Source organism: Ursus maritimus, unplaced genomic scaffold, assembly GCF_017311325.1.
Source record: "Ursus maritimus isolate PB19 unplaced genomic scaffold, ASM1731132v1 scaffold_14, whole genome shotgun sequence".
NCBI classification, from domain to species: Eukaryota; Metazoa; Chordata; class Mammalia; order Carnivora; family Ursidae; genus Ursus; species Ursus maritimus.
In genome coordinates, this window is record NW_024423786.1 from 60,502,757 (window position 1) to 60,526,541 (window position 23,785).

Here is a 23,785-nt window from a genome sequence, read left to right on the forward strand (position 1 = left end):
TGTGAAGTGATATCTTGTGGTGGCTTTGATTTGCGTGTCCCTCTTGGCTAAAGATATCGAGGATCTTTTCGTGTGCTTGTCACTCGATGAGCTCTTAAGGCGAGAGAGTGGAGAAGAAGATGTGAACAGAGGAGGCAGCCCTCCTTTGCGGAGGGCAAGGCTTCTCGGAGTGCGAGGAGCTGTGGGCCTGAGTGATGTCAGGGAGGAGGAGGGCATGAGTCCCCTCACGTAACGCTTCTTTCCACTCTTGGCCGTGAAGGAGCTGGACGCGCTCCAGCAAGTGTGGGAGATCACGCGGGACTGGGAGGAGAACTGGAACCAGTGGAAGACCGGCCGGTTCCTGACCCTGCAGACAGAGGCCATGGAGACAATGGCGCATGGCCTATTCCGCCGTCTCACCAGACTATCCAAAGAATACAAGGTGCGTGGAGGGTGGCGGGAGCCAGAAGGCAAGTCCACTGAGGAAGGGGGATGGTGCGGGGATGATGGGCAAGGCCACTGACGGCTCCCATGTCTGCCCAGGACCGCAACTGGGAAATTATTGAAACCACCCGATCCAAAATAGAGCAGTTCAAGAGGACCATGCCTCTCATCTCGGACCTTCGCAACCCCGCCCTCAGAGAGAGGTGAGGCTGCTCCTTGGGGCCACCCCCTGGCCTGTGGTCACCTGGTTCTCAAGGTGTCCCCTCCCCATGTCTGTGTCTCCCTGACCCGCCCACAAACGCGCATCTTGGGGAAACCTTCACTTGAGCCCGCCCTGTCCTCTGTCTCACACATGGTCCTGGGTTCTCTGGCCTTCCCGGCTCCTCCTCTGTTCCCTTCCCCCTGCGTCTCCCAGTGCTTTGTTCTGTCACAGCTAAGCTGGATGCCTTCTGTCTACAAAAGGTTTTATTCTTTTTTTAAAAAAGATTTTATTTATTTTATGGGGGGGAGGGGCAGACGAAGGGAGAGGATCAAGCAGACTCTGGACCGAGAGCGAGCGTGAAACAGGGCTTGATCTCACAACCGTGAGATCATGACCTGAGCCGAAATCAAGAGTCAGATGCTTAACCGACTGAGCCACCCTGGTGCCCCCAAAAGGTTTTATTCTGATGTGGCCAAAAGTATCCCCTTCTTCCTTTGCGGTTTTTGCTTCTGGGCTTTGTCTAAGAAGACCTCCCCGCCTAGAGTTAAACATGCATTCTCTCCATACTTTCCTCTAATACTTTATAACTCTATTTCGCAAGCTTTACTGTTTTGATGCATATGGTATCCATTACATGCTAGGAGAGGCGGAATGAACTATTCTATAAATGGCGTTGTAATAATTACCCATTTAGCAGGAAGTGATTTCCCTTCTGCGTTGCGTCCAGTACAGTGTTTTCGGCAGGGCTTGACCCTTACGAGTCCTGTGGTTCAGTACAACCCGACCACTTCACCCGCTTGAGTTGTTCAGCCTCCCCTTGGCCCAGTTCCCCGGGCACAGGTGGAAGAACCGAAGTTCCTCGTTGATGGCGGGCATGTGAATTAAGTGAGCCATCTCGTGCACAGCGCTCGGCCCCATGCATAGTCTGTCTACAGTAAACCCGCAATGATCAGTCTGAACTCCCACTCCAGAGGACCTGCACCCCAATCTCTGTACTCCCCGCAGTGCCCGGGACTGCATCCTAGGGCCTATTTAATATATAATATCACTACATATATGGAATCATACTGTCGCAATAGGGGAGAGAAAGCCTGCAGATCGATGCTAGCACTTTCCGGTAGACCCTGATGTCCAGCCTGGTGATCTGACCTTCCATCCCTGACTGCAGGCACTGGGATCAGGTCAGGGATGAGATCCAACGGGAGTTTGATCCGGAATCTGAGAGCTTCACCTTGGAGCAGATTGTGGACCTTGGGATGGACCAGCACGTGGAGAAAATCGGGGAGATCTCTGCATCAGCTACCAAAGAGCTGGCTATAGAGTTGGTACGTCAGGGTTCCCTCCCACATCCCCCAGTTCCCAAGCCTCCTGTGGCCAGCTGTTCATGATCCCACAGCACCTCCGAGTTCTGTTCCCTTTGGGGACTGAATACCGGATTGTTCTATTCCCCGATTTCTCTCCACAGGCATTACAGAACATTGCCAAGACCTGGAGTGTGATTCAGCTAGACATAGTTCCCTATAAGGACAAGGGCCACCACAGACTCCGGTAGAGAGGGCCTCGGGGTACTGGGGGAGGGGCGGGCAGCGGGGGCTGGGCTGCAGAGCCTCCCGGGGTTTGGCAGATGGGGATGGACTATAATTTGGATGCTTTCCGCCCCAGAGGCACAGAGGAGGTGTTCCAGGCCCTGGAAGATAACCAGGTGGCTCTGTCTACCATGAAGGCTTCCCGTTTTGTCAAGGCCTTCGAGAAGGAAGTGGACCACTGGGAGCGCTGCCTCTCCCTCATCTTGGAGGTCGTTGAGATGGTGCTTACCGTGCAGCGCCAGTGGATGTACCTCGAGGTCAGGACCCGCTCGCTGAGCTGCTCCCGTGAACCCTTCCCTGTTCCTCCTTTCTTGGCACATGACCTACATATCGGCCCTATTCTCAGCCTCGTTTTCCCACCTCTAAAGTCATCCTTCTTCTGGGCCCCAAGCATCTGACTCTTCGTGATGACCTCTCACGTTCGGTTCCCTCCTTGAAAAGCCTTTGCTCTTCTTCTGTTTTTCTTCTTGGACCCAGGTATCTGGCCTCCCAACCCCAACTTTCCTTCTGGAACTTGTGCATCTTGCCCTTTGGTTCTGACGCTCCTTCTCTTCCACTCAGCTGTCATTCCTGGCCTGGGAGTGGGGAGCAGAGTGTGGGGAGTATGTGAGAAACAGCCTCTCAGAGGCCAATTCTTGGGCCCTCAGAATATCTTCCTGGGAGAGGACATCCGTAAGCAGCTGCCCAGTGAATCAGCCCTATTTGACCAGGTCAACAACAACTGGAAATCCATCATGGATCGCTTGAGCAAGGACAGCAACGCTCTGGAGAGCACCCACCACCCAGGTCTGTCGGGCTCCGTGGCCTCTTGTCCTGACAGAGGCTTCGTGGCTGCTGATGGGCTGGGGGGTGGGAGAGACACGTACACGCAGAAAGGCTGGTTGGTGGTGGTGGAGTGCGGTGAAGAGTCAGGAAGTGAGGTCTGGCGATGGGCCCCAAGAGTGGGCACCCTGAGGAGGAGAGTTCTGTCGGGGGGGTGCGGAGGACTTCTTTGCTTTGCCTTGGGCCAACCTAGCGGTTTTTCATTTTCCCATGAACCTTGGGGGCATGTACTAAAAAGCCATAATTTTAGTTATTCTGATAAAATGTTTGTAGGAGGATACGCAGAGTTGAGGGACAGCATGCATTTGTCAGAAAAAATGCTGAGGTCATGGGCAGAATTACATTTCGGAACAGTTTGTAAGTAAAGCCAGCGAAACAAGTATCCGTTTGTGGAACACAAAAACCAGACTCGTCTCGCCCACTGCCAGCGAGGTGCCACCGGAGGCCCGGCAGCCCGTGGACGCTATACTTGAGGCCGTGAGGATCGCCTCAGATTCCAGGACATCCAGACTTTCCTCAGAAAGCTAGAAACTGGGAAAACAAGGGAATAAACCAGTCGAGACCTAAGGCTAGGAGGAAACTAGGATTATTGAGAACCTGCCACCGAGAGTCCATTTTGCTTAGTACCTCGGGTGGTTCTTTGAGGTAGACGTTACTAGCGTTTTACCCACAAGGAGGTGAGAGCTCAGTTAACGGGCATGCTGGTCGGCGGGTGAGCAGCGGTTTGCATGGCCACCATCTGTCCCTCAGTCCGGTGCTCTTTCGCTACACCCCGAGGGACACCGGCCCCCCCCGTGGTTGCAGCCCTCTTTCAATGTGCAAGTGATATATATATATTTAAATCTAATGATTTCACTTGTGGGGTTGTGTGGGTGCAGAACAGTCTCTAAGTCCCAGAAGCTCCTGGGGTGACCAGCAGAGCCGGAGGAATGGGACCGTCGTAAGACCGAAGGGAGAAGAGATGTCGCTATGTTAGCGGGATCCCGTATACCGTATGCTGAATGCACAGTGTACAAGATGCATGATAGCGCGTAATGAACACTGATGATGACTTAGCGAAGAGATGTGCTAAGCGTGATGGAGAGATTTGGAGACACTTCTCTGCTTCCAGCTACAGTTATGGCAACACATACCCCACCATTCAAGAGCTAGCAAAGTGGGTCCATGCTCCAGATCCACTCGTGGTAAAGGGTCCTCAAATGTCCTTCGTTGCTCTTCTCCCAGGCCTGCTGGACACATTGATAGAAATGAACACAGTTCTGGAAGACATTCAGAAGTCTCTGGATATGTATCTAGAGACCAAGCGCCATGTCTTTCCCCGCTTCTACTTCCTGTCCAACGATGACCTCCTGGAGATTCTGGGCCAGTCCCGCAACCCAGAGGCTGTGCAGCCGCACCTCAAAAAATGCTTTGACAACATCAAGTTGCTGAGAATGCAGAAGGTCAGCGGGGCTGGCTGGGATGGGGCGGAGGGCAGGGAGAGATGGCAATGTCAAGGCATTGAGGGCCTTGGAGGGGACCATGGCCTCCCAGCAGGAGGGGGATAGGAATGATTCTGGGATAGAACTTTGTAGAATGGTAATATTGGGGTCAGGGGAGAGGAGCAGAGACTACCCTCAAAGGGCCCAAGTACCTTGTAGCTGGATATGAGGAGTGGGCAGGCCAGGCCATTCCGAGCTTCCTGTTTTTACAGGTTGGGGGACCTGGCAGCAAATGGGAAGCTGTGGGAATGTTCTCGGGTGACGGCGAGTATGTTGACTTCCTCCACACAGTCCTTCTGGAAGGGCCTGTGGAGGTGAGTTGTGGTGAGGGTCTAAGAATTGAGCTGATTCTTCTTCCCCTTGGAAAGTTTGCTTGGCTCTGTGAGGAGACAACACTCTGTGAAGAGACCCACCTGTCATTGCTGAAAACTCTAACCTCTCCCCTGGACCCGAAAAGCAGACCATCTCCCCACCCCACCCCCAACGCCTCCATTTCCCTCTGGGGCCCGAGCCAGCCGCCGCCCAGCTCCTGCTCGTCTCCTGGGCCCAAGGCCCTGGAGTCCTGCTAGTTCCTAAGCCCCTGCCGTCTGGGGAACTCTTGTCTGCGGCCCTGAGGTCTGGCCGTTCTGCCTTGTTACCTCCTCCCCCCCAGTCCTGGCTTGGTGATGTGGAGCGGACTATGAGGGTGACCCTACGGGACCTCCTCCGGAACTGTCGCCTGGCCCTCAAGAAGTTTCTCAACAAGAGGGACAAGTGGGTGAAGGAGTGGGCTGGCCAGGTGAGCTGGCGTCGGTGGAAATGAGGGAGCGAGAAAGGGCTGAGAGGCAGCCACAGAGGTTAAGACAGAATCTCGAGTCTCACCAGACGCAGGTGTCTTGCCCCTGTTCTGGGCGAAGGCCTTGCTAGCCCGCATGCTGGGCCCTTAGCTGCTGCCCGTAGGCCTGTGCCCTGTCCTTCAGCGCCGGGGAAGCCTGTTGAGAGAGCACCAGCACCTGGGCCAGGGAGAGGCTGGGACTTGGGGGCTGGGCCGCGTGCGGGGCCAGGCGATCCAGCCTCTGCGTGGGCCCTAGATGGTGATCGCTGCCAGTCAGATCCAGTGGACGGCTGACGTCACCAAGTGCCTGCTGACGGCCAAGGAGCGAGGAGACAAGAAAATCCTCAAGGTCCTGAAAAAGAAGCAGGTGGGGAGCCCTCCAAGCATGGGGTGGGCCCCGGGGGGGCATCGGGGGATACGCTGGAGTCTGAGTCAGGGTCACAGAGAGGGTGCTTTGTGGTGGACGTCCCGCGAGGCAGGTCCGGGTGGCTTGGAAGGGCGGGGGGTTGGGATCCGCGCCGGGGCTGGAAGCCGGGTGAGGCCAGGGCGAGGCGTGGTCGGGGTTTGCTTGCCTTGCCCTTCTCCACCACCTCGTCCCGCAGGTGTCCGTCCTGAACAAGTATTCGGAAGCCATCAGGGGGAACCTGACCAAAATCATGCGGCTGAAAATTGTGGCGCTGGTGACGATAGAGGTGCACGCCCGGGACGTGCTGGAGAAGCTGTACAAGAGTGGCCTCGTGGACGTCAGCTCCTTCGACTGGCTCAGCCAGCTGCGCTTCTACTGGGAGAAGGTGCGCCTGGCCCACGCTCCACCCACGCCCTCTGACGCCATGTCCCATGTCCCAAATCAGGGCTAGCGGCGTGTGTTTCTGGTCGGTGCTGCTCACTGTGGGGGTGCTTGACTCAGCCCAGAAAGGCCACGGGCGGCTGTGGCGGACGGGGCAGTTTCGCGGCCTGAAACCCATCTTCCATGTGGGCCGTAGAGCCTTCTCTCTGCGGTCCAGATGGAACCCTGGCCTTGTACCTGCAGCCTCCCTGCCTCCCCGCCTCCCCGACTCCGGTGGGCTCTTCCTCCAAGCCTGCCTCTCCCTTCCTCTGCCCTGTTGCCCCAGGATCTGGACGACTGCATGATCCGCCAGACCAACACGCAGTTCCAGTACAGTTACGAGTACTTGGGGAACTCTGGCCGGCTCGTCATCACCCCACTGACGGACAGGTCGGCCGGCGTGGTGACAGGGTAGTGGCACGGGGGCAGGAGCTGCTGAGAGGGGCTCGCAGGAGTCCGACTCGGGTCCTGCCCTCGATCCTCAGGTGTTACATGACTCTGACCACGGCCCTGCACCTGCATCGGGGGGGCTCCCCCAAAGGCCCGGCGGGCACGGGGAAGACAGAGACCGTCAAGGACCTCGGCAAGGCCCTCGGCATATACGTCATTGTGGTCAACTGCTCCGAGGGCCTGGACTACAAGTCCATGGGCAGGATGTACTCAGGCCTGGCCCAGGTCTGTACCCCGCCACACCGCCACCCCCTTCCAGTCCCAGACGGTCAGCTGAACCCCAGTCCAGGTCCCAACTTTGTAACGTACAGCACTCCATGCCTCAGTGCTTATGATCGCGGAAGTCCCTGCGCCTCCCCGAGCTTCACTCAGGCTTCATTTTTACTTAATTTGACAACTCAGATGATGACCTAAGGGCTTGAGGCGGTAACGCATGTGCACCAGTGCAGGGTGCAGCCTCCGTGCTCACAAGTTCCCTCCCCGGATCTCTTCCCAGCCCGCACCTGCCCTGGCTCTCCCCGGGGCTTGTCCCGAGATTGTGCTGTCGGCTGCAAAGTTCTGGCCAGGGACCGCCCCCGGGCTACGCTGCCCCACCCCAGTCCAGGACCGCCAGACCTGTCAGGACATTTCAGGCCGGGCGTGCCAGCCCCAGCTCTCAGGGCTCCCTGCTGGAGGGTCGGGCGCTTCTCTGGCCCCCAGCGACTCGGCCCCCCACCCACAGACCGGCGCCTGGGGCTGCTTTGACGAGTTTAACCGCATCAACGTGGAGGTGCTGTCAGTGGTGGCCCAGCAGATTCTGTCCATCCTGTCCGCCCTGGCCGCCGGCCTCACCCGCTTCTACTTCGAGGGCTTTGAAATAAACCTGGTGTGGTCCTGTGGGATCTTCATCACCATGAACCCCGGTACGGGGCGGGGAGGGAGTGTCCAGGGCAGATAGCCGTTCGCCCCCTCCCCCTTCCAGGCCAGCGTGTTCAGCCCAAGTGAGAGGCAGTGAAAGGCAGCACAGCGAGACGGAATAAACATTCGGCTTTCTGGGAGAAGGGGAAGCAGTCTTCCTGTCACCCTAACGGGTCAATAACCGCTGTGTGTCTACACCTGTCCTGGTCTTTTGGGGTGCTTCGCCGTCTTCTCCCCCTGGGCCAGCTCCCTGAGGCCTGGTCTGTCTGCCATCCCGTTTGCAGGAATGGGGAATCTCCCCAGAATGCAGGGCCTGGGCTCTGTCATTACTGTTCCCCGGGACTGGCTCAGGGGAAGGGTCTGCGGGGAGAGCAGGAAAGGACTCAAGGACTGAAGGAGTCAGAGAGATAGCGGCAATGTGGATCAGGACCGTTGTAGAAGGATGGGAAATGGCAGCTCTGTGATCTGAGTTTGAAACAGGGCTGCGCAGAAAGGGAGGAGAGGACCAGAGATAGGAGAGAGGGCCTGGGGCCAAGCAGAGGAGTGGAGAGCGTGTGGCTGGAGTTGGGGAGACTGGGCGCCGAGCCAGGGTTGAGGAGAATGGGGCCGAGAATGGGCAGTGGGTCCTCGGGGAGCGGTCTGGGTTCTGAATAGACAGCACTGTTTTCCAGGCTACGCCGGTCGCACGGAGCTGCCGGATAACCTGAAATCCATGTTCCGTCCCATCGCCATGGTGGTCCCTGATTCCACTCTTATCGCAGAGATCATTCTCTTCGGGGAGGGCTTTGGGAACTGCAAGGTATGCCCATCACGTCTTGTTGTTAACGATCTGCTGTTCCTTCCATGATGAGTCCCTGGACAGAGACACCTCAGAGGGACATGGGCTGCGGTCAGTAGGGTGTAGAGGCTCCCCCCCCGGGAGGTCCCTAATCCGTGTCGGCACCGTTCCCAGCATCTTCTCGTTAGGATTGCCCCACAGCCCAGCCTGGCTGCCTCGAGGCCCAGGCCCAGCTGCATGTGTCTGTCGCTGTCCCTGCATGAGGCCGAGGGTTCCTGCTTGTTTTTCCTTCCCCAGATTCTGGCCAAGAAGGTATACACCCTCTACTCGCTGGCCGTGCAGCAGCTCTCCAGGCAGGACCATTACGACTTCGGCCTGCGCGCCCTCACCTCCCTCCTACGCTACGCGGGCAAGAAGCGCCGCCTGGAGCCAGATCTGTCCGATGAAGAGGTAGATTGAGGACACGGCCCTCGGACCCGAACCCCCAGGTCACTGGTCCTGCGTGCCTCCACTGAAGATTTTCAGCTCCTTTCCCGGGACTGGGACCCCCGCCCCGCTCCCTGTCTCCTGCGTCGCCTGGCATCCTACTGACGTCGCTTGGCCGTCTGCACTGTTCTTGCCTCCTGCCCCTCAGCCCTTTGGACAGGGAAGGCCGAGTGGGCACCTGGGGCCTGGCTCCTCAGGCCGGAGGCTCCCTTGTTTCCCGTCCAGGTTTTGCTGCTCTCGATGCGAGACATGAACATCGCCAAGCTCACCTCAGTCGACGTGCCGCTCTTCAACGCCATCGTGCAAGACCTGTTCCCCAACATCGAGCTGCCTGTCATTGACTATGGCAAGGTACTCGTCCTCGCTTCTCCCGCCGGCCTCCCCCGCACGTGGAGCCAGGTGCCGGGCGCTCGGCTTGCGGGCCTCATTCTGCTGTCCACGGGCTGTGACTTTGCAGGACGGCTGCCTTCTCTGGGCTTCCTTGTCTATGGAACGACCTAGACCCACTCAGACACTCCACTCTCTCACCGCAGCCCCCACCCTCCTGGCGCGGCAGCTCTCCGACTCTCTGGAGCCCTCAGAGCCCTTCCTGCTTTCTCTGCATCCACCAGCCCCTCCTGCCTCCCCCTCTCTCCTCCCGCCGGAGCTGCTGATGTGTCAGAGCAGTGGCGTGGAAGTGGGGGGTGGGCAGGAGGATTCTGGGAAGTACGGGCATTTTCTTCTCTGGTGGAATGGGGGTTCAGATACCCTGAATGATCCTTTCACTTGGAACCCCTAAAACACTAGATAAAAATACGTCTTTGTAAATGTACCGCTAAGCGGGCAAGAAAGAAAGAATTCTGAGGGGAAGGGAGTAAAAGCAGGGAGATCATACAACAACCCTCCGAGGAAAGCGCCCTCACTGCTCCCATTAAGCAGAGGAGGACCCTGAGGCCCAGAGCAGTCCATTCCTCGGGGTCCCCGGCTGGCTGACCCCAGAGTCCGGCCTCGCAGCTCTGCAGAGGCCAGCTTGCTCCTGAGAGAGCGGTGGACAGAGGGTGGGGGCCCCGGCGCCATGTCCAGCAGCCTGACCGTGACCCCCCAGACGGTGGCACAGGGCATACAGGCCTCCCGCTGTCTGTCGCTCCTCTCAGCTGCGGGACACCATCGAGCAGGAGATCCGAGACATGGGCCTACAGAGCACACCGTTCACCCTCACCAAGGTCATCCAGCTGTACGAGACCAAGAACTCCCGCCACTCCACCATGATCGTGGGCGGCACGGGCAGTGGCAAGACGACGTCATGGCGCACCCTTCAGGCCTCCCTGTCCTCCCTGTGCCGCGCCGGAGAGCCCAACTTCAACCTCGTCCGGGTGCGGACTTGGGACCCGCGGGGCGGGCGGGCGGGCAGGGCTGGGGCGCAAGGGTGCCTGGGAGAGGCTAGAGACCCAAGGGCAAATACAGACCCCTGGAAACAAAAGGGGTGATGTGGACGTAAACGGAGATCTCGGCATTGCCGTCTCCCACAGCTCGAAAACCCCCTTCTGTATTCTTTTTAGGAGTTCCCCTTGAACCCTAAGGCGTTGTCCCTAGGGGAGCTGTATGGGGAATATGACCTCAACACAAACGAGTGGACGGATGGCGTCCTGTCTAGCGTCATGCGATCGGCGTGTGCAGGTGCCCGGCGGTCTGAGGGTGGGAGCCCGCGTTCGGGAGGGAAGTGCCTGGGCCGTGCTGCGGTACAAGGCAGAGGCACGTGCTTGCATCTCCGAGGAGCTGAGTGTGAAGGGAGGTCTAGGGAGAAGGGTCTGGCTTCCAGCTTCCTGACCATCCATCATCCTACCAAGATGAGAAGCCGGACGAGAAGTGGATCCTTTTCGACGGCCCCGTGGACACACTGTGGATCGAGAGCATGAACTCGGTCATGGACGACAACAAAGTCCTGACCCTCATCAACGGGGAGCGCATCGCGATGCCCGAGCAGGTGCTGGCCCTGCAGAGCTGGGGGGCCGAGGGGCACACAGCAGGGCTGGGGGGGAGGCCGGGGGGCACGTGGACGAGGAGGTTCCATGGCAGAGGTGAGGAGGAGGGTGCCTAGATTCAGGGAGGAATCTGGCTCAAGGGAGGAATGCCGGGTCTACTGTGGGTACCGAGAACGACGGCCAAGGGGAAGCCTGTGTGCTGGGAAGCCCTTCTCTGCCTCCTTCCCACTGACCTCCGTGGACCGCCATCCCCCCGTCCACGCAGGGTCCCAGATTCCCGGGCTGCCAAGCCCATCCACTCAGTGTGAGTGGGAGAGTGGTTTCTCAAAAGCTTACCCTTGAATAAGCCCTGAATTCTTTTTAAAAAGCAAGTCATTTGTACACCTTACATCGTTATGCAACCAGCCACACTTGGTGCTTGGATAGAGACACTTGGGGGCATCCGGGTGCTGAGTGTTCCTCCCAATCGAGGTCGGGTGGCGAGAGAGACGGAGCTCTGACCAAGTCTCTCCTCAGGTGTCTCTCCTGTTCGAAGTGGAGAACTTGGCCGTGGCCTCTCCCGCCACCGTGTCTCGCTGTGGGATGGTCTACACCGACTACACTGACCTGGGCTGGAAGCCCTACGTGCAGTCCTGGCTGGAGAAGAGGCTAAAGGTACGAAGGGAGCTGAGGAGCGGGCGAGGAAGCCGAGTGGCCTACGGGACAGAGAGCAAAAGCAGAGCCCCTTGTCGTTCGAGTGCAGGCCGAGGCAGAGCCCCTTCAGCGCATGTTCGAGAAGTTCATTAACAAGATGCTGGCCTTCAAGAAGGACTATTGCAACGAGTTGGTGCCCCTCCCGGAATACAGTGGGATCATCTCCCTTTGCAAGCTGTACTCTGCCCTGGCCACGCCAGAGAACGGGGTGAGGAGGGACCAGAGCAGGGCAAGGGCAGGAGGGGCTCGTGACCTCGTGGGGACAACCCAGGGAAACCGTGTGTCTGAGGCATGGTTTGAACACAGACGTGGGTGGAGCAGGGACCCCAAGGGGAGGCCTCACTGACCACGGTGCAGTGAGGGGCGCGTGCGCGTGTAGACACGTGGTGGAATGTTAGAGTCAGGACTCTACTCGTGGCACACAGTGAAGTCTCTAATTTTCTGCCGTATTTTGGGAGCTGAGGGTGGTTCATTTCGTTCCTCATTTCCCCGTCCTTTCAAATATGTAGATTAAATTTTGGTATATGGGAGGCCGTGGGATGCCATTTCTGCTGGAAGGAGCTCCCAGCGTAATCTGATGAGGGCGTTTTAGAAATTTTCAGATTGAGGTGCACCTGGGTGGCTCCGCCAGTGAAGCGTCTGCCTTCGGCTCAGGTCATGATCTCAGGGTCCTGGGATTGAGCCCCGCATAGGGCTCCCTGCTCAGCGGGGAGCCTGCTTCTCTCTCTGCCTCCGCTCCCTCTGCTTGTGCTCGCTCTCTCTCTCAAGTAAATAAATAAAATCTTTAAAAAAAGAAATTTTCAGATTGGTTGCTATTTAAGAAAAATGTTTTTCAGCTTAGAATTGTGGAGTGAGGATCAAAATTGGGTATTTTTCTGTTGAGATTAGACCACTGACTAGCAGTGGTTCCTCTTGTTTTTTAAAGACATTGCCAAATAACCAAACCGTTAGTATAAAGTTACAGGACAGTGAAGATCTCTAACAGTATGTGTCATTCCTGGTAGAGTTAATATAAAGGGAAACTCTGCAGATGAGCTTGCAAGGTCACAGACGGAGCAGGGACAGTCGTATAGTCTCGGTGCACAGGTGCTGAGGAGGGCAGGCCGGCCAGGGGGTCGGCAGAGGCCTGGAGGGCAGGGCGTGAAGTGTGTTGTGTGCTGGGGTGAGCTGGAAGGACAGACCGAGGACAGTAAAGTCTCAACACAGCTTCCCACCTGCACCTTGTGATGGCAGGTTATTCTAAGCCCAAGTTCGATATTCTGGATTGGCCAGCATCTTGTGGGTCGTGGTATCTGTAGTTCCAGGCACCTTAATTCAGGACGCAGCCTCAAGAGCTCCCCGTTCCCGGCCTGTGGCTGTTTCAGGGGGCAGGTGAGAGGCGGGGCGGATGATGCTGAGTTAGCTGCTGGTGGGCCACCGTCCCCGAGACAGCCCCGCACCTTCCACACCCCCGTCCAACAGCAGCACCTGCCATATGCCCTCGGAGTGCATGCTGAGAGCAGCAGTCTGAATGTGCTGTCTCTGGGGGCGCCTGGCAGACTCAGTCGGTGGAGCGTGTGACTCTTGATCTCAGGGTCGTGAGTTCAAGCCCCATGTTGGGCATGGAGATTATGTAACAATAAATGCACGTGCTGTTTCTGAACTATGAACTTGGTACGTTGTGAGATTTCATGTTTTATTACACAAGTAATAGTTGAATCTAATTTCCTTTTTTTTTTTTTTTTTTAGAGATTTTGTTTATTTATTTGAGAGAGAGTGAGCATAAGAACGGGGTGAGGGGCAGAGGGAGAAGCAGACTCCCTGCTGAGCAGGGAGCCCCATGTGGGGCTCGATCCTGGGACTCCAGGATCATGACCTCAGCTAAGGACAGACGCTTAGCCAACTGAGCCACCCAGGTGCCCCTCTGATTTCCTTTCTAAAAATTAAAAATTTTCACATAAAGCTGAAGTCCTTTTGGGTCACCTCTCTCCTCCCAGTCCTGGTCTGCTCCCTCCTCTACACGAGTAACCACTGTAGTATGTCTGTAGAATCGTCACAGATGTTTTAAATAGTATTGACTTGCAAGCCCATAGGTCACCATAGAAAGTGTGGTATTTAAAAGCCGTACCATATTATATACCACATTTGCAATATACTTACTAAGCAGCAATACGGTTTTGAGTTCTGTATTGCTGCGTGTAGATTAATTTCATTGCTTTTACCCATTGCATATGATTCCGCTGTAGAACACGACATACTGTTTTTCCATCCCTCTACTGGTGGGCATGTGGGTCATCTCCGATTTTTTGCACTTGCAAAGAAGTCATCAGAATGCCCCTGGACCTGTCTCCTTGAGCACCCTTGGCACTTCTTCAGGGTAGTGTGGCTGCCTCACTGCTCTGTCATCTTCTTCAAGAATTCACTTATTTGTTAATTTGAGAGAGAGAGAGAGAGAGGGAGAGCCAGTGGGGGGGGGGCAGAGGGCGAGGGAGAGTCTCAAGCAGACTCCCCGCTGAGCATAGAGCCTGACGCGCGGCTCGACCTCAGGACCCTGAGATCATGACCTGAGCCAAAGTCAAGAGTCGGACGCTCAACCCAGTGTCACCCGGGCGCCCCGATGCCGTGTCTTTATAACGTAGCAGAGATGAGATTTGGGGCAACTGCTGGGCTGCCAGAACGTTTGGGTTTATCTACAACCACATGGTTTTCTGAACAGAGCCAGCAAGGGAGGCGAACGCTCAGCCTTTGTGGCGATCTGCCAGAATAGATGCCCCGTCCATGTCTTCCGCACAGGTGAACCCAGCCGACGGTGAAAACTTTGTCTCTGTGGTGGAGATGACCTTCGTGTTCAGCATGATTTGGTCCGTATGCGCCTCCGTGGATGAGGAGGGACGCAAGAGGATCGACAGCTGCCTCCGAGAGATGGAGGGCTCCTTTCCCAATAAGGTCAGGCCTCAGACCCAGCTGTGTCAGGTGTCCCGCGACCCAGCGGTCTCTCCCCCAGCGGTCTGTGAGCCCTTCCCCCCCGGGCCAGGGAGAGCTAACGACGGCTTTGGTAGCCTCTCACGCCTTCCCTCCTTAGGACACGGTGTATGAGTACTTTGTGGACCCCAAGATGCGGAGCTGGACGTCATTTGAGGATAAGCTCCCTAAGAGTTGGCGCTACCCTCCCAAGTGAGAGCAGGGCCTGGGGTGGGGTGGGCTTGGGGCTGTGGTTGCTGGGAGATGTGGGGCCAGAAGCAGAAGTGAGCTGTGGAAGAGAGACGGTGGCTCCCAGACACCTCTGGAATGCAGGGAGCAGGCTCTGGAGGGCCTGGGATGGGGTCCCTACGGAGGACGCAGGACGCCCCATCTCCAGGGCCCCCAGGAGACAGGAAGGGTAGTGTGTGAGGAAGATGCATGTTGGGAAGCGGAAGGAAGCAAGAGTCGGAAAGGAGCAGCCCGGGCCCTTGGACAAGTCTCCCTTTTCTCCCCAGCTGCCCCTTCTATAAGATCATGGTGCCCACGGTCGACACCGTTCGCTACAACTACCTGGTGAGCGCCCTGGTGGCCAGCCAGAACCCCGTCCTGCTGGTGGGCCCCGTGGGGACCGGGAAGACGTCCATCGCCCAGAGCGTCCTGCAGTCCCTGCCCTCCAGCCAGTGGTCCGTGCTCATCGTCAACATGTCTGCGCAGGTGCGCTGCGGGACCCGGGGAGCCGAGGGTCTGCCTGCACTCCTCTCGAGCCTCGTATTTCTCCTGGGAGACCCAGCATTCCTCCTGCATCTCCTCCACCAGACCACTTCCAACAACGTGCAGAGCATCATCGAGAGCAGGGTGGAGAAGCGAACCAAGGGCGTCTACGTGCCCTTCGGAGGCAAGAGCATGATCGCCTTCATGGACGACCTAAACATGCCCGCGAGGGACACGTTCGGGTCCCAGCCCCCGCTGGAGCTGCTCCGTCTCTGGATTGACTACGGCTTCTGGTACGACCGCACGAAGCAGACCATCAAGTACATCCGAGTAAGCCTCCCGAGGAGCCGTTCTCCAGGCCTCTGTTCCCTGCCACAGGGGTTCGGTGTCTGCTCCCCGGGGCCCAGGAAAGAACCCCGCAATCCTGTGTTCCCTGCACCCACACATCGGGCTCCTGCATCATCACTCCCTATTGCCGACTCTCGTCGGGGACTCTGCCCCGTGCGCCCACTTCCGCTCCGTCCCCAAGCTCACATGCCAGCCCTGCTGCCCCCCAGAGTGGCCCGGATGCACAGGGTCCCTGACTCCCGTCCCGCCTCCCCGCGTCCCCCCAGCATCTCCCTCCAGCCGGGCTCTGCGCCCACAGGAATGTGAGCATCTTGTTCGTTTCTTCCTCCCAAATCGATGGGCAGCAGCCCGTCCGTCCTCATTGCTGGGGTGCCCGTCCATCTGGCCCTCGGGGTCAGAAACGCTACTAACGCTTAGCGCGTTCTTCTGTTTCTGGGAAAGAACGGGCGCTCACACGCACACACCGAAAAAAAAAGGAAAAGACATAATAGAAAATGTTCTTTCGCTGACCTGTATTTTCCATTTTTGGTTTGTGGGTCATAATGAAATAAAAACAAACACCTCACTTTGCTCATTCTCAAGGAAATGTCCCCGATCCCTTCCTTCCATTCACCTTCCCTGCGCCCTTATTCCCCGCTTGTCCGGGCCCCTCTCCCTGTCCTCGCTCCCTTTACTCCCCTCCCGTGCCCTGTCTCTTCCCTCTCCCGCCTGTCCCACCCCGTCCTGTCTCTGCTCCCCAGGACATGTTCCTGATGGCTGCCATGGGCCCCCCCGGGGGCGGACGGACTGTCATCTCCCCAAGGCTCCAGAGTCGCTTCAACATCATCAACATGACCTTCCCCACGGTGAGGGCAGAGTGGGGGCCGGGCGGGGGTGCTGTGCTGTAAGAGGCAAAACCCACCTTTCAGCCACAAGCAGCAGGAGGTAAGTGTAGCCAGGACTTCTGGAATGTGAAGCCCGATGGGGGGCCATTAGCCCAGGGGGCCCAAGCAGGCTAAGGAAGGTAGATCCTAGGCTGACAGAGCCATGCCAGGATTCGGGGAGGTGAGCGAGGCTCTCAGGGGCGCCCCAGAAGCCTCAGTAATCAAGATAAAGCACATGTTAATGCAATAGTAAAGCAGCCACTGCCAAAAATTGACGATGAGCAAACGCCACAGTTCTACATAAATCCGCAAGATTGGCCCCGTGCTGCGTGCTGCGTTGCTGAGCGACCTTAGAGCCCCGGGCAAACGGAACCGCGGCAATTGTGACCCACCTTTGTTTAAAATGTTGGTATTTTTCATCATGCACGTTCTGCATTCATTTCGATTTTTGCATATTGCACGAACGCATTATTTCTTCTTGATTTTGTGAGGTTTTTATCGCCCCTTTAAAGTCAGCCCCCAAGACGAGTGTCGCGCTCACCTCCGCCGGGTCCTGGCGCGGGCAGGGGGGCCAGGAGCCCTTGAAGGTGAGCGTGAGGGCCTGTTCCTAGGAGTCCCAGATCATGCGAATATTCGGCACCATGATCAATCAGAAGCTCCAGGACTTCGAGGAGGAGGTGAAGGCCATCGGGAACGTGGTGACCGAGGCCACCTTGGACGTTTATAACATGGTGGCACAGCGCTTCCTGCCCACGCCCGCCAGGATCCACTATCTCTTCAACCTGCGGGACATCTCCAAGGTGAGAGCCCGCCCGCACCTCCCTCCGGGCCCAGCCTCCACCGATGCGTTCGCTCCTCAACAGAGGCCTCGGGCCTCGGCGCAGGAGCGCACCACCCCCAGATCGCCGTGCCCTGCAGTGCTGCTTCCCCGCTTCCCTCTCCGGCCTGGAGGGGTCTTCCGCTCCCACCGGCCACACCCCTTCCGCAGGTGTTCCAGGGCATGCTCAGGGCCAACAAGGACTTCCACGACACCAAGTCCAGCATCACACGACTCTGGATCCATGAGTGTTTCAGGTGAGATGCCCGTGCCCCGTCCGAGGCCGGACAGATGCCCCAGACAGATGCCAGACGCGGGCCTCCCGAGCCTGGTGCCCAGCTCTGGCCGCAGGGCCCTGTCCCCTGCGTTCCCAGGGCTCAGCCCCCTCCCTGCCAACAGAGTCTTCTCGGACCGGCTGGTGGATGCGGCCGACATGGAGGCCTTCGTGGGCATCATCAGCGACAAGCTCGGCTCCTTCTTTGACCTCACGTTTCATAATCTCTGTCCCAGCAAGCGTTCTCCGATCTTTGGTGAGCTGGTGATCCGGTGAGCCGGCGCGCTGGGGCCGCCGCAGGCTGCGGGTGTGGGAGGGCCCTGGAGCAGGGGGTCTGGCATGGGCCGGCCATGGGCGATAAGAGCCCCACTTCCCTTGGCCCAGGGGACTTCATGAGGGAGCCCAAGGTGTACGAGGACCTGACCGACCTGGCGGTACTGAAGGCGGCCATGGAGACGGCGCTCCGGGAGTACAATCTGTCCCCTGCAGCGGTGCCCATGCAGCTGGTGCTCTTCCGAGAGGCTGTAGAACACAGTGAGCAGCCCTCTTGCCATCCCCGTCCGGCACCCCAATGGCGGGCTCTTCCCAAGCAAGCCCGGGAAGGGGCCTTCCTTTGTGGCCCCAGACGGCTTTTTCTTGATGGTGGTGGCTGCTCAGAGTGGCTCCGGGCACCGGCCTCTCCCCACACATCTCGGTCCCTGTCCTTCAGTTTCAGGCGTCCCGGTCTCTAGCTTAGGGCCCCGGGGTCCCCCGAGGGGACTCCGCCGCCTCACTGCCCTGGTCCCCTGCTCCCCAGTCACGCGGATTGTGCGGGTCATCGGACAGCCTCGGGGCAACATGCTCTTGGTGGGCATCGGGGGCAGCGGGCGCCAGAGTCTGGCCCGCCTGGCCTCCTCCATCTGCGAGTACATCACCTTCCAGATCGAGGTCAGCAAACATTACCGAAAGCAGGAGTTCCGAGAAGGTAGGGCTGGGCTTCTGAACCAGAGGGCTTTGGGGCTGGCGTGAAAGGTCAGATGCCCGACTTCCTGTGGTGACAACAGCGGGGAGCCATGGAGGCCGGTGTGGAACCTGCCGGCCGGCCCGGTGGGCGGAGGGCGACGGTAAGGGAACAAGGGACAAGGGACGGGATGGCGCGTCTGACGTCCTCCTGTCCCCTCTTCCTCCTTCCTTCCTCCGGCCAAGATATCAAGCGTCTGTACCGCCAGGTGGGAGTAGAGCTCAAGGCCACGTCCTTCCTTTTCGTGGACACTCAGATCGCCGATGAGTCGTTCCTGGAGGATATCAACAACATCCTGAGCTCAGGGGAGGTCCCCAATCTCTACAAAGCTGATGAATTCGAAGAGGTCCGAGCCCTCCCACACCCTCCACCAGTTTCCCCACTCACCCCTGCAGCACAGATCCCCTCTGCCCACCCTTCCCCCTCATCAGGCCACCGGCCCCACGCCCACCCCCTGGGACTCCGCCATCGAAGGCAGCCCTGCAAGCCCGCGGCTTCCTGCAGATCCAGGCGCACATCGTGGAGCAGGCCAAGGCCGAGCAGGTGTCTCAGTCCTCCGACAGCCTCTTCGCCTACCTCATCGAGCGCGTGCGCAACAATCTGCACATCATTCTCTGCCTCAGCCCCGTGGGCGACCCCTTCAGGTGACCCTGGCGCCCGCCTCTCCCGCCCTCCGTCCTGGTCCCCCTCCCCTCTCTCGGCCCCCCTGCCTTCCTGCCTTCTGGAGCAGCCGCTTTCCCCCGCCCTGCATGGCCGGCTCCTTTCCCTAACCTCGCCATCTCTCCCGGTTCCTGCTGCGCACGCAGGGGCGTCCCCTCCCTGTTGGTATGACTGGAGGGTCCCCTTGTGGCTTTGTGTTTTGGTTTTAAATTTTTAGCTGTGATTTTACAAAAATGAAATAACATAAAATTTATCATCGTAACCATTTTGCAAGTGTCCCGCTCAGTATGGTTAAGCATATTCACATCGTTGTGCAACAGGTTTCTAGAACTTTCTCATGTTGCAAAATTGAAACTCTATACCCATTGAAAAATTCCCCATTTCCTCCACTCCTCAGCCCCTGGCAACCACCGGCCGCTTTCTGTTTCTGCGAGTGACTACTCTAGATATGGCATATAAGTGGAATCCTACCGTATTTGTCTTTTGTGTCAGGCTTGACTCACTAGGCAACGCGTCCTCAAGGTTCATCCGTGTTGTAACACGCCTCAAAGTCTCGAAATTTCCTTTTTAAGGCAGAACAATAGTCCTTTATATGTATATATCATGTTTTGTTGATCCATTCTTTTTTTTTTTTTAAGATTTTATTTATTTATTCATGAGAGACACAGAGAGAGAGGCAGAGGGAGAAGCAGGCTCCACAAGGAACAGGGAGCCTGATGTGGGGCTTGATCCCAGGACCCCAAGATCACGACCTGAGCTGAAGGCAGACACTTAACCATCTGAGCCACCCAGGCGCCCATTGTTGATCCATTCTTGGTGTGACTCAGTTTTTAAGGGCAGCAGAAAGGAGGAGGGAGACAGAGACTTGCAGGGAGAGGCGATCTGGGCTCCCATGTTGTTTGCTTTCATGTTTGTGGTAGGTGGTGTATTTACTGCACACCGGGCGCCACACTACACACTTTACACGTGTCACCTCGTTGAATCCAGTAACAACCCGTGTTCATGTTCCTGTTATTCCCATTTTATTTTATTTAAGATTTTATTTGTTTTTTAGAGAGAGCGAGTAGGGGGGGAGACAGAGGGAGAGAGAGAATCTCAAGCGGCCTCCGTGCTGAGGTGGAGCCCGACGAGGGGCTCGATCCCACAACCCCAAGATCATGACCTGAGCCGAAATCAAGAGTCGGACGCTCCACCGACTGAGCCCCCAGGCGCCTCTGTTACTCCCATTTTAGAGATGAGGAAACTGATGTTGGTTAGCGCACCTGCCCGTGAGCCACAGCTAGAACCAGAGCGTGTCCCTAAGTGCTACACTGAACTGGCTCTGCGGGGAGCGGGAGCGGGACAAGGAAACACAGGAGCATGGGGACGGGACATTTAGGTCCCTGGACAGCAGATGGACCTGTGAGGAGGCCAGGAGTGGAGGCCACCTCCATAAAGGGCTTGACTGCCTCTCAAAACCCCTGCCCAGGAACTGGATCCGCCAGTACCCAGCCTTGGTGAACTGCACGACCATCAACTGGTTCTCAGAGTGGCCCCGTGAGGCCCTGCTGGAGGTGGCCGAGAAGTACCTCGTGGGGGTGGACCTGGGGACGCAGGAGAACGTGAGTGCTCGCCCCCCTTGTGCGCAGCCCTGGGCCCCCTCCCTTCTCCCCCTGCCTTCACTCTTGGTCTTCCGTCCTTTCCCACGGGCCTCAGATCCACAAGAAGGTGGCCAAGATCTTCGTCACCATGCACTGGTCGGTGGCTCGGTACTCCCAGAAGATGCTGTTGGAGCTGCGGAGATACAACTACGTCACGCCCACCAACTACCTGGAGCTCGTGTCCGGATACAAGAGGTGCGAGGAGGCCTGGAGGATGGGGAGGCCCAGGGAGTTTGGTGGGGTGATGGGGTGGGAACTATCTGGAGCCAGCTCAGGGGGCTGACGAGCCAGGTGCCCCGGGGGGAGAGGCCGAGATGCGGGAGTGTGTGCGTCTCATTCCACCCAGGTCGGGGGGGGGGGGGGGGTGAGAGAGAGCCGGGGTTCGCATCTCTAGAGCCCTCGGGCCAGGACTCCACTCTACACCCTCTCTGCTCTGTCCTTATTCCCTGGGATGACGCTTCTTTCTCCAAGTGCAGTACAGCGGTGATGGTGCCATGGACGCCAGCAAGACAAGACCAGTTCTCTCCTCTCCACCCTTCACCCTCTTCTAGACTTCGCACCGTTCTCAAGAATCATACATTCATTTCTTAAGTTGTAGCAAGTGCCTTTTTACGTGCACAACACAATAATTTACTTTGAGAGATCTAAGACACCTCGATTGATGGGATTCGGTATTTTGATCAAGGCGAAGAAAAAGCCATTTGTAATAATAATGATCACCCGTGTTTACGCACCCACTTAACCTGCTTTCCGAGCATCTGCTCTGTGCTGTGCCCTATTCCAGGCCCTTGCAGTCCCGCGTCAGCAAAAGAAAGCCCCTGCCTTCCCTGGGTACCTGGGTGACCCGTGGCCAGTCACTGTGCTGAGCCCTTCACGTGCATTTTCCCACTTAGTCCAGAAAATAATCCTGCGTAGATTTCTTTTTTTTTTTTGGCCTGTACAGTGTTGAAAACTTTTTGAGTAAGTTGCTAACATTTAACAGGAGCGGCTTAGAAAAATCGAGATTTCCAGCTTTTCTTTAAAAATCAGAAATTGTGTCCATACCGAGCCCACATTCCTTCCCACGTGAGAGAAACGGGGTGGAGATGAGGGGTGGCCACCCTGTGTGTGCTGCACAGCGGGGAGCAATGGGAGCCCCTCGAGTGGGGAGCGGGTGTGAGGACAACAGCATGTAACAGGTGCTCTGACGGTGGTGTGCGGAATAAACCAGGGGGATGAGAGTCTGGAAGCAGCGAGACCAGCTGGGAAGCTGTTAGAATGATTCAGGCAGGAAGTGATAGAAACCTCATGGCGGCGGTGGCGGTGGAGGCAACAGAAAGGGAGACAGGGACCCATCCGGGGTGCTCCCCTTCCCGGGGCCTCAGCCTCTTCAGGTGCCATCTCCTCCTGTGCACCCTAGGTTGCTGGGAGAGAAGCGGCAGGAGCTGCTGGACCAGGCCAACAAGCTGCGGACCGGACTGTTTAAGATCGACGAAACCAGAGAGAAGGTGGAAGTGATGTCCCTGGAGCTGGAGGACGCCAAGAAGAAGGTGGCTGAGTTCCAGAAGCAGTGCGAGGAGTACCTGGTCATCATAGTGCAGCAGAAGCGAGAAGCAGATGAGCAGCAGAAGGTGGCCCCGCCCCCGCCCCGCCCATGCCCCCTCCCAGCCCCGCCCGGCACGTTCCCTACCACCAGCACCCACCGGCAGGGGCTTCAGGGTTGCCCTCAGTGACCGTGTCAGGGGATTCATGGGCCGCTCTGCAAACTTTCATCCTTCCTGCCAACACTGGCCTCCACCTTCGCTCGAGGCCAAGACAGTCCTCTTCGTCCCCAGGCGGTCACAGCCAATAGTGAGAAGATTGCCATCGAGGAAGTCAAGTGCCAGGCACTGGCTGACAATGCCCAGAAGGATCTAGAAGAGGCCTTGCCAGCCCTGGAGGAAGCCATGCGGGTATCAGAACGAGAAGGCCCAGGGAAGGGAATGGGACCAGCCTGCTTCGTCCTCCAAGTCCCTGGGGAAGTGGGAAGAGGCGGGTGGGCCTCAGCTGGGACCTGTGCTGCCCCCCGAGTCCCCTCTGGTCCTACTCCCTAAGTGAGTCCCTTTGTCCAGGCCCTGGAGTCCCTGAACAAGAAGGATATAGGAGAGATCAAGTCTTACGGACGGCCCCCTGCCCAAGTGGAAATCGTGATGCAGGCCGTCATGATTCTTCGAGGCAACGAGCCCACGTGGGCAGAGGCCAAGAGGCAGCTAGGTAAGCTAGAGAGCCACGACGTGACCAACGCCCGCGCCCGCGCACCCCGCGCTTCCTAACAGTCTGTGCACCAGGCACTCGGGGAGAGACGAACGAGCTGTCCCTCTGACCCTCAGGGGCAGGTGGAGCCTAGTGCCAAGGGGGAGACGGAACTAGCAGTTAAGTTTCTTTGGTTGTAAACAACTCCTCTTAATTTAAAAAAAGAAAAGGAAATCGTCATAAAGATACAGGAATAGATCTCAGAATCCAAGGGCAGGAATGACTTTGGGCCCCCCAAAAGGACAAGAATCAGAAAACGTGAGACCAGAGTCTTGGTAGAATAAAGCCTGCAAGCCGTAGATGGGGGCCGTTGCCCTGAAACGTCAGCGTGAAGCATATAGAAGTGATGGTGTGTGTGTAATTGTGCGGGCGTGCGTGTGCGCATGCGTGTGTGTGCACAAGGGGGTTTGGCTCTGAGTGCCCAAGGAAAGTGGTGGCAGATGGGGCTAGGAAGACTGGGGAGGGTCCTGGCGGCTTGAAGTTTCCAGGGACGGAAGCAAGATCAGCGGGGAAACTTGGGATGAGGCTGGATGAGCCAAGCCCGGGAGCCGTGGAGGCGAAGCCTGGATAAGGAGGGTCAGGCCCTCTGGCTGAGTTCCCCTGTTTTCATCCCTCAGGGGAGCAGAACTTCATCAAGTCTCTGATCCACTTTGATAAAGACAATATCTCAGATAAGGTTCTGAAGAAGATTGGGGCCTACTGTGCGCAGCCCGACTTCCAGCCTGACATCATCGGCCGAGTCTCGCTCGCCGCCAAGTCCCTGTGCATGTGGGTGCGCGCCATGGAGGTGAGCAGGGTGTGCGTGGGGCAGGGGTGAGGCCTCGGGAGGACCCCGGCAGGAA

General features: G+C 57.5%; 1 protein-coding gene across 1 annotated transcript in view; it reads left to right on the plus strand.

Annotated features, from left to right (window-relative positions):
• The window catches only part of DNAH2 (dynein axonemal heavy chain 2), a 79,205-nt gene that overhangs the window by 32,739 nt on the left and 22,681 nt on the right, over positions 1-23,785 (plus strand). Inside the window, exons 22-61 of the mRNA XM_040629974.1 lie at positions 260-421; positions 523-626; positions 1,794-1,950; positions 2,091-2,173; positions 2,288-2,468; positions 2,859-2,997; positions 4,258-4,475; positions 4,727-4,828; positions 5,167-5,292; positions 5,585-5,695; positions 5,931-6,119; positions 6,441-6,544; positions 6,640-6,829; positions 7,326-7,506; positions 8,173-8,300; positions 8,577-8,729; positions 8,991-9,116; positions 9,899-10,117; positions 10,304-10,421; positions 10,592-10,728; positions 11,243-11,380; positions 11,469-11,627; positions 14,192-14,344; positions 14,481-14,572; positions 14,875-15,073; positions 15,176-15,400; positions 16,159-16,263; positions 16,893-17,081; positions 17,270-17,355; positions 17,498-17,628; positions 17,757-17,906; positions 18,169-18,336; positions 18,558-18,718; positions 18,877-19,016; positions 20,501-20,633; positions 20,728-20,867; positions 22,072-22,282; positions 22,487-22,603; positions 22,763-22,904; positions 23,561-23,730. Of these exons, the coding sequence (XP_040485908.1) occupies positions 260-421; positions 523-626; positions 1,794-1,950; positions 2,091-2,173; positions 2,288-2,468; positions 2,859-2,997; positions 4,258-4,475; positions 4,727-4,828; positions 5,167-5,292; positions 5,585-5,695; positions 5,931-6,119; positions 6,441-6,544; positions 6,640-6,829; positions 7,326-7,506; positions 8,173-8,300; positions 8,577-8,729; positions 8,991-9,116; positions 9,899-10,117; positions 10,304-10,421; positions 10,592-10,728; positions 11,243-11,380; positions 11,469-11,627; positions 14,192-14,344; positions 14,481-14,572; positions 14,875-15,073; positions 15,176-15,400; positions 16,159-16,263; positions 16,893-17,081; positions 17,270-17,355; positions 17,498-17,628; positions 17,757-17,906; positions 18,169-18,336; positions 18,558-18,718; positions 18,877-19,016; positions 20,501-20,633; positions 20,728-20,867; positions 22,072-22,282; positions 22,487-22,603; positions 22,763-22,904; positions 23,561-23,730 (5,937 nt within the window). The remainder of the gene's footprint in view (positions 1-259; positions 422-522; positions 627-1,793; positions 1,951-2,090; positions 2,174-2,287; positions 2,469-2,858; positions 2,998-4,257; positions 4,476-4,726; positions 4,829-5,166; positions 5,293-5,584; positions 5,696-5,930; positions 6,120-6,440; positions 6,545-6,639; positions 6,830-7,325; positions 7,507-8,172; positions 8,301-8,576; positions 8,730-8,990; positions 9,117-9,898; positions 10,118-10,303; positions 10,422-10,591; positions 10,729-11,242; positions 11,381-11,468; positions 11,628-14,191; positions 14,345-14,480; positions 14,573-14,874; positions 15,074-15,175; positions 15,401-16,158; positions 16,264-16,892; positions 17,082-17,269; positions 17,356-17,497; positions 17,629-17,756; positions 17,907-18,168; positions 18,337-18,557; positions 18,719-18,876; positions 19,017-20,500; positions 20,634-20,727; positions 20,868-22,071; positions 22,283-22,486; positions 22,604-22,762; positions 22,905-23,560; positions 23,731-23,785) is intronic.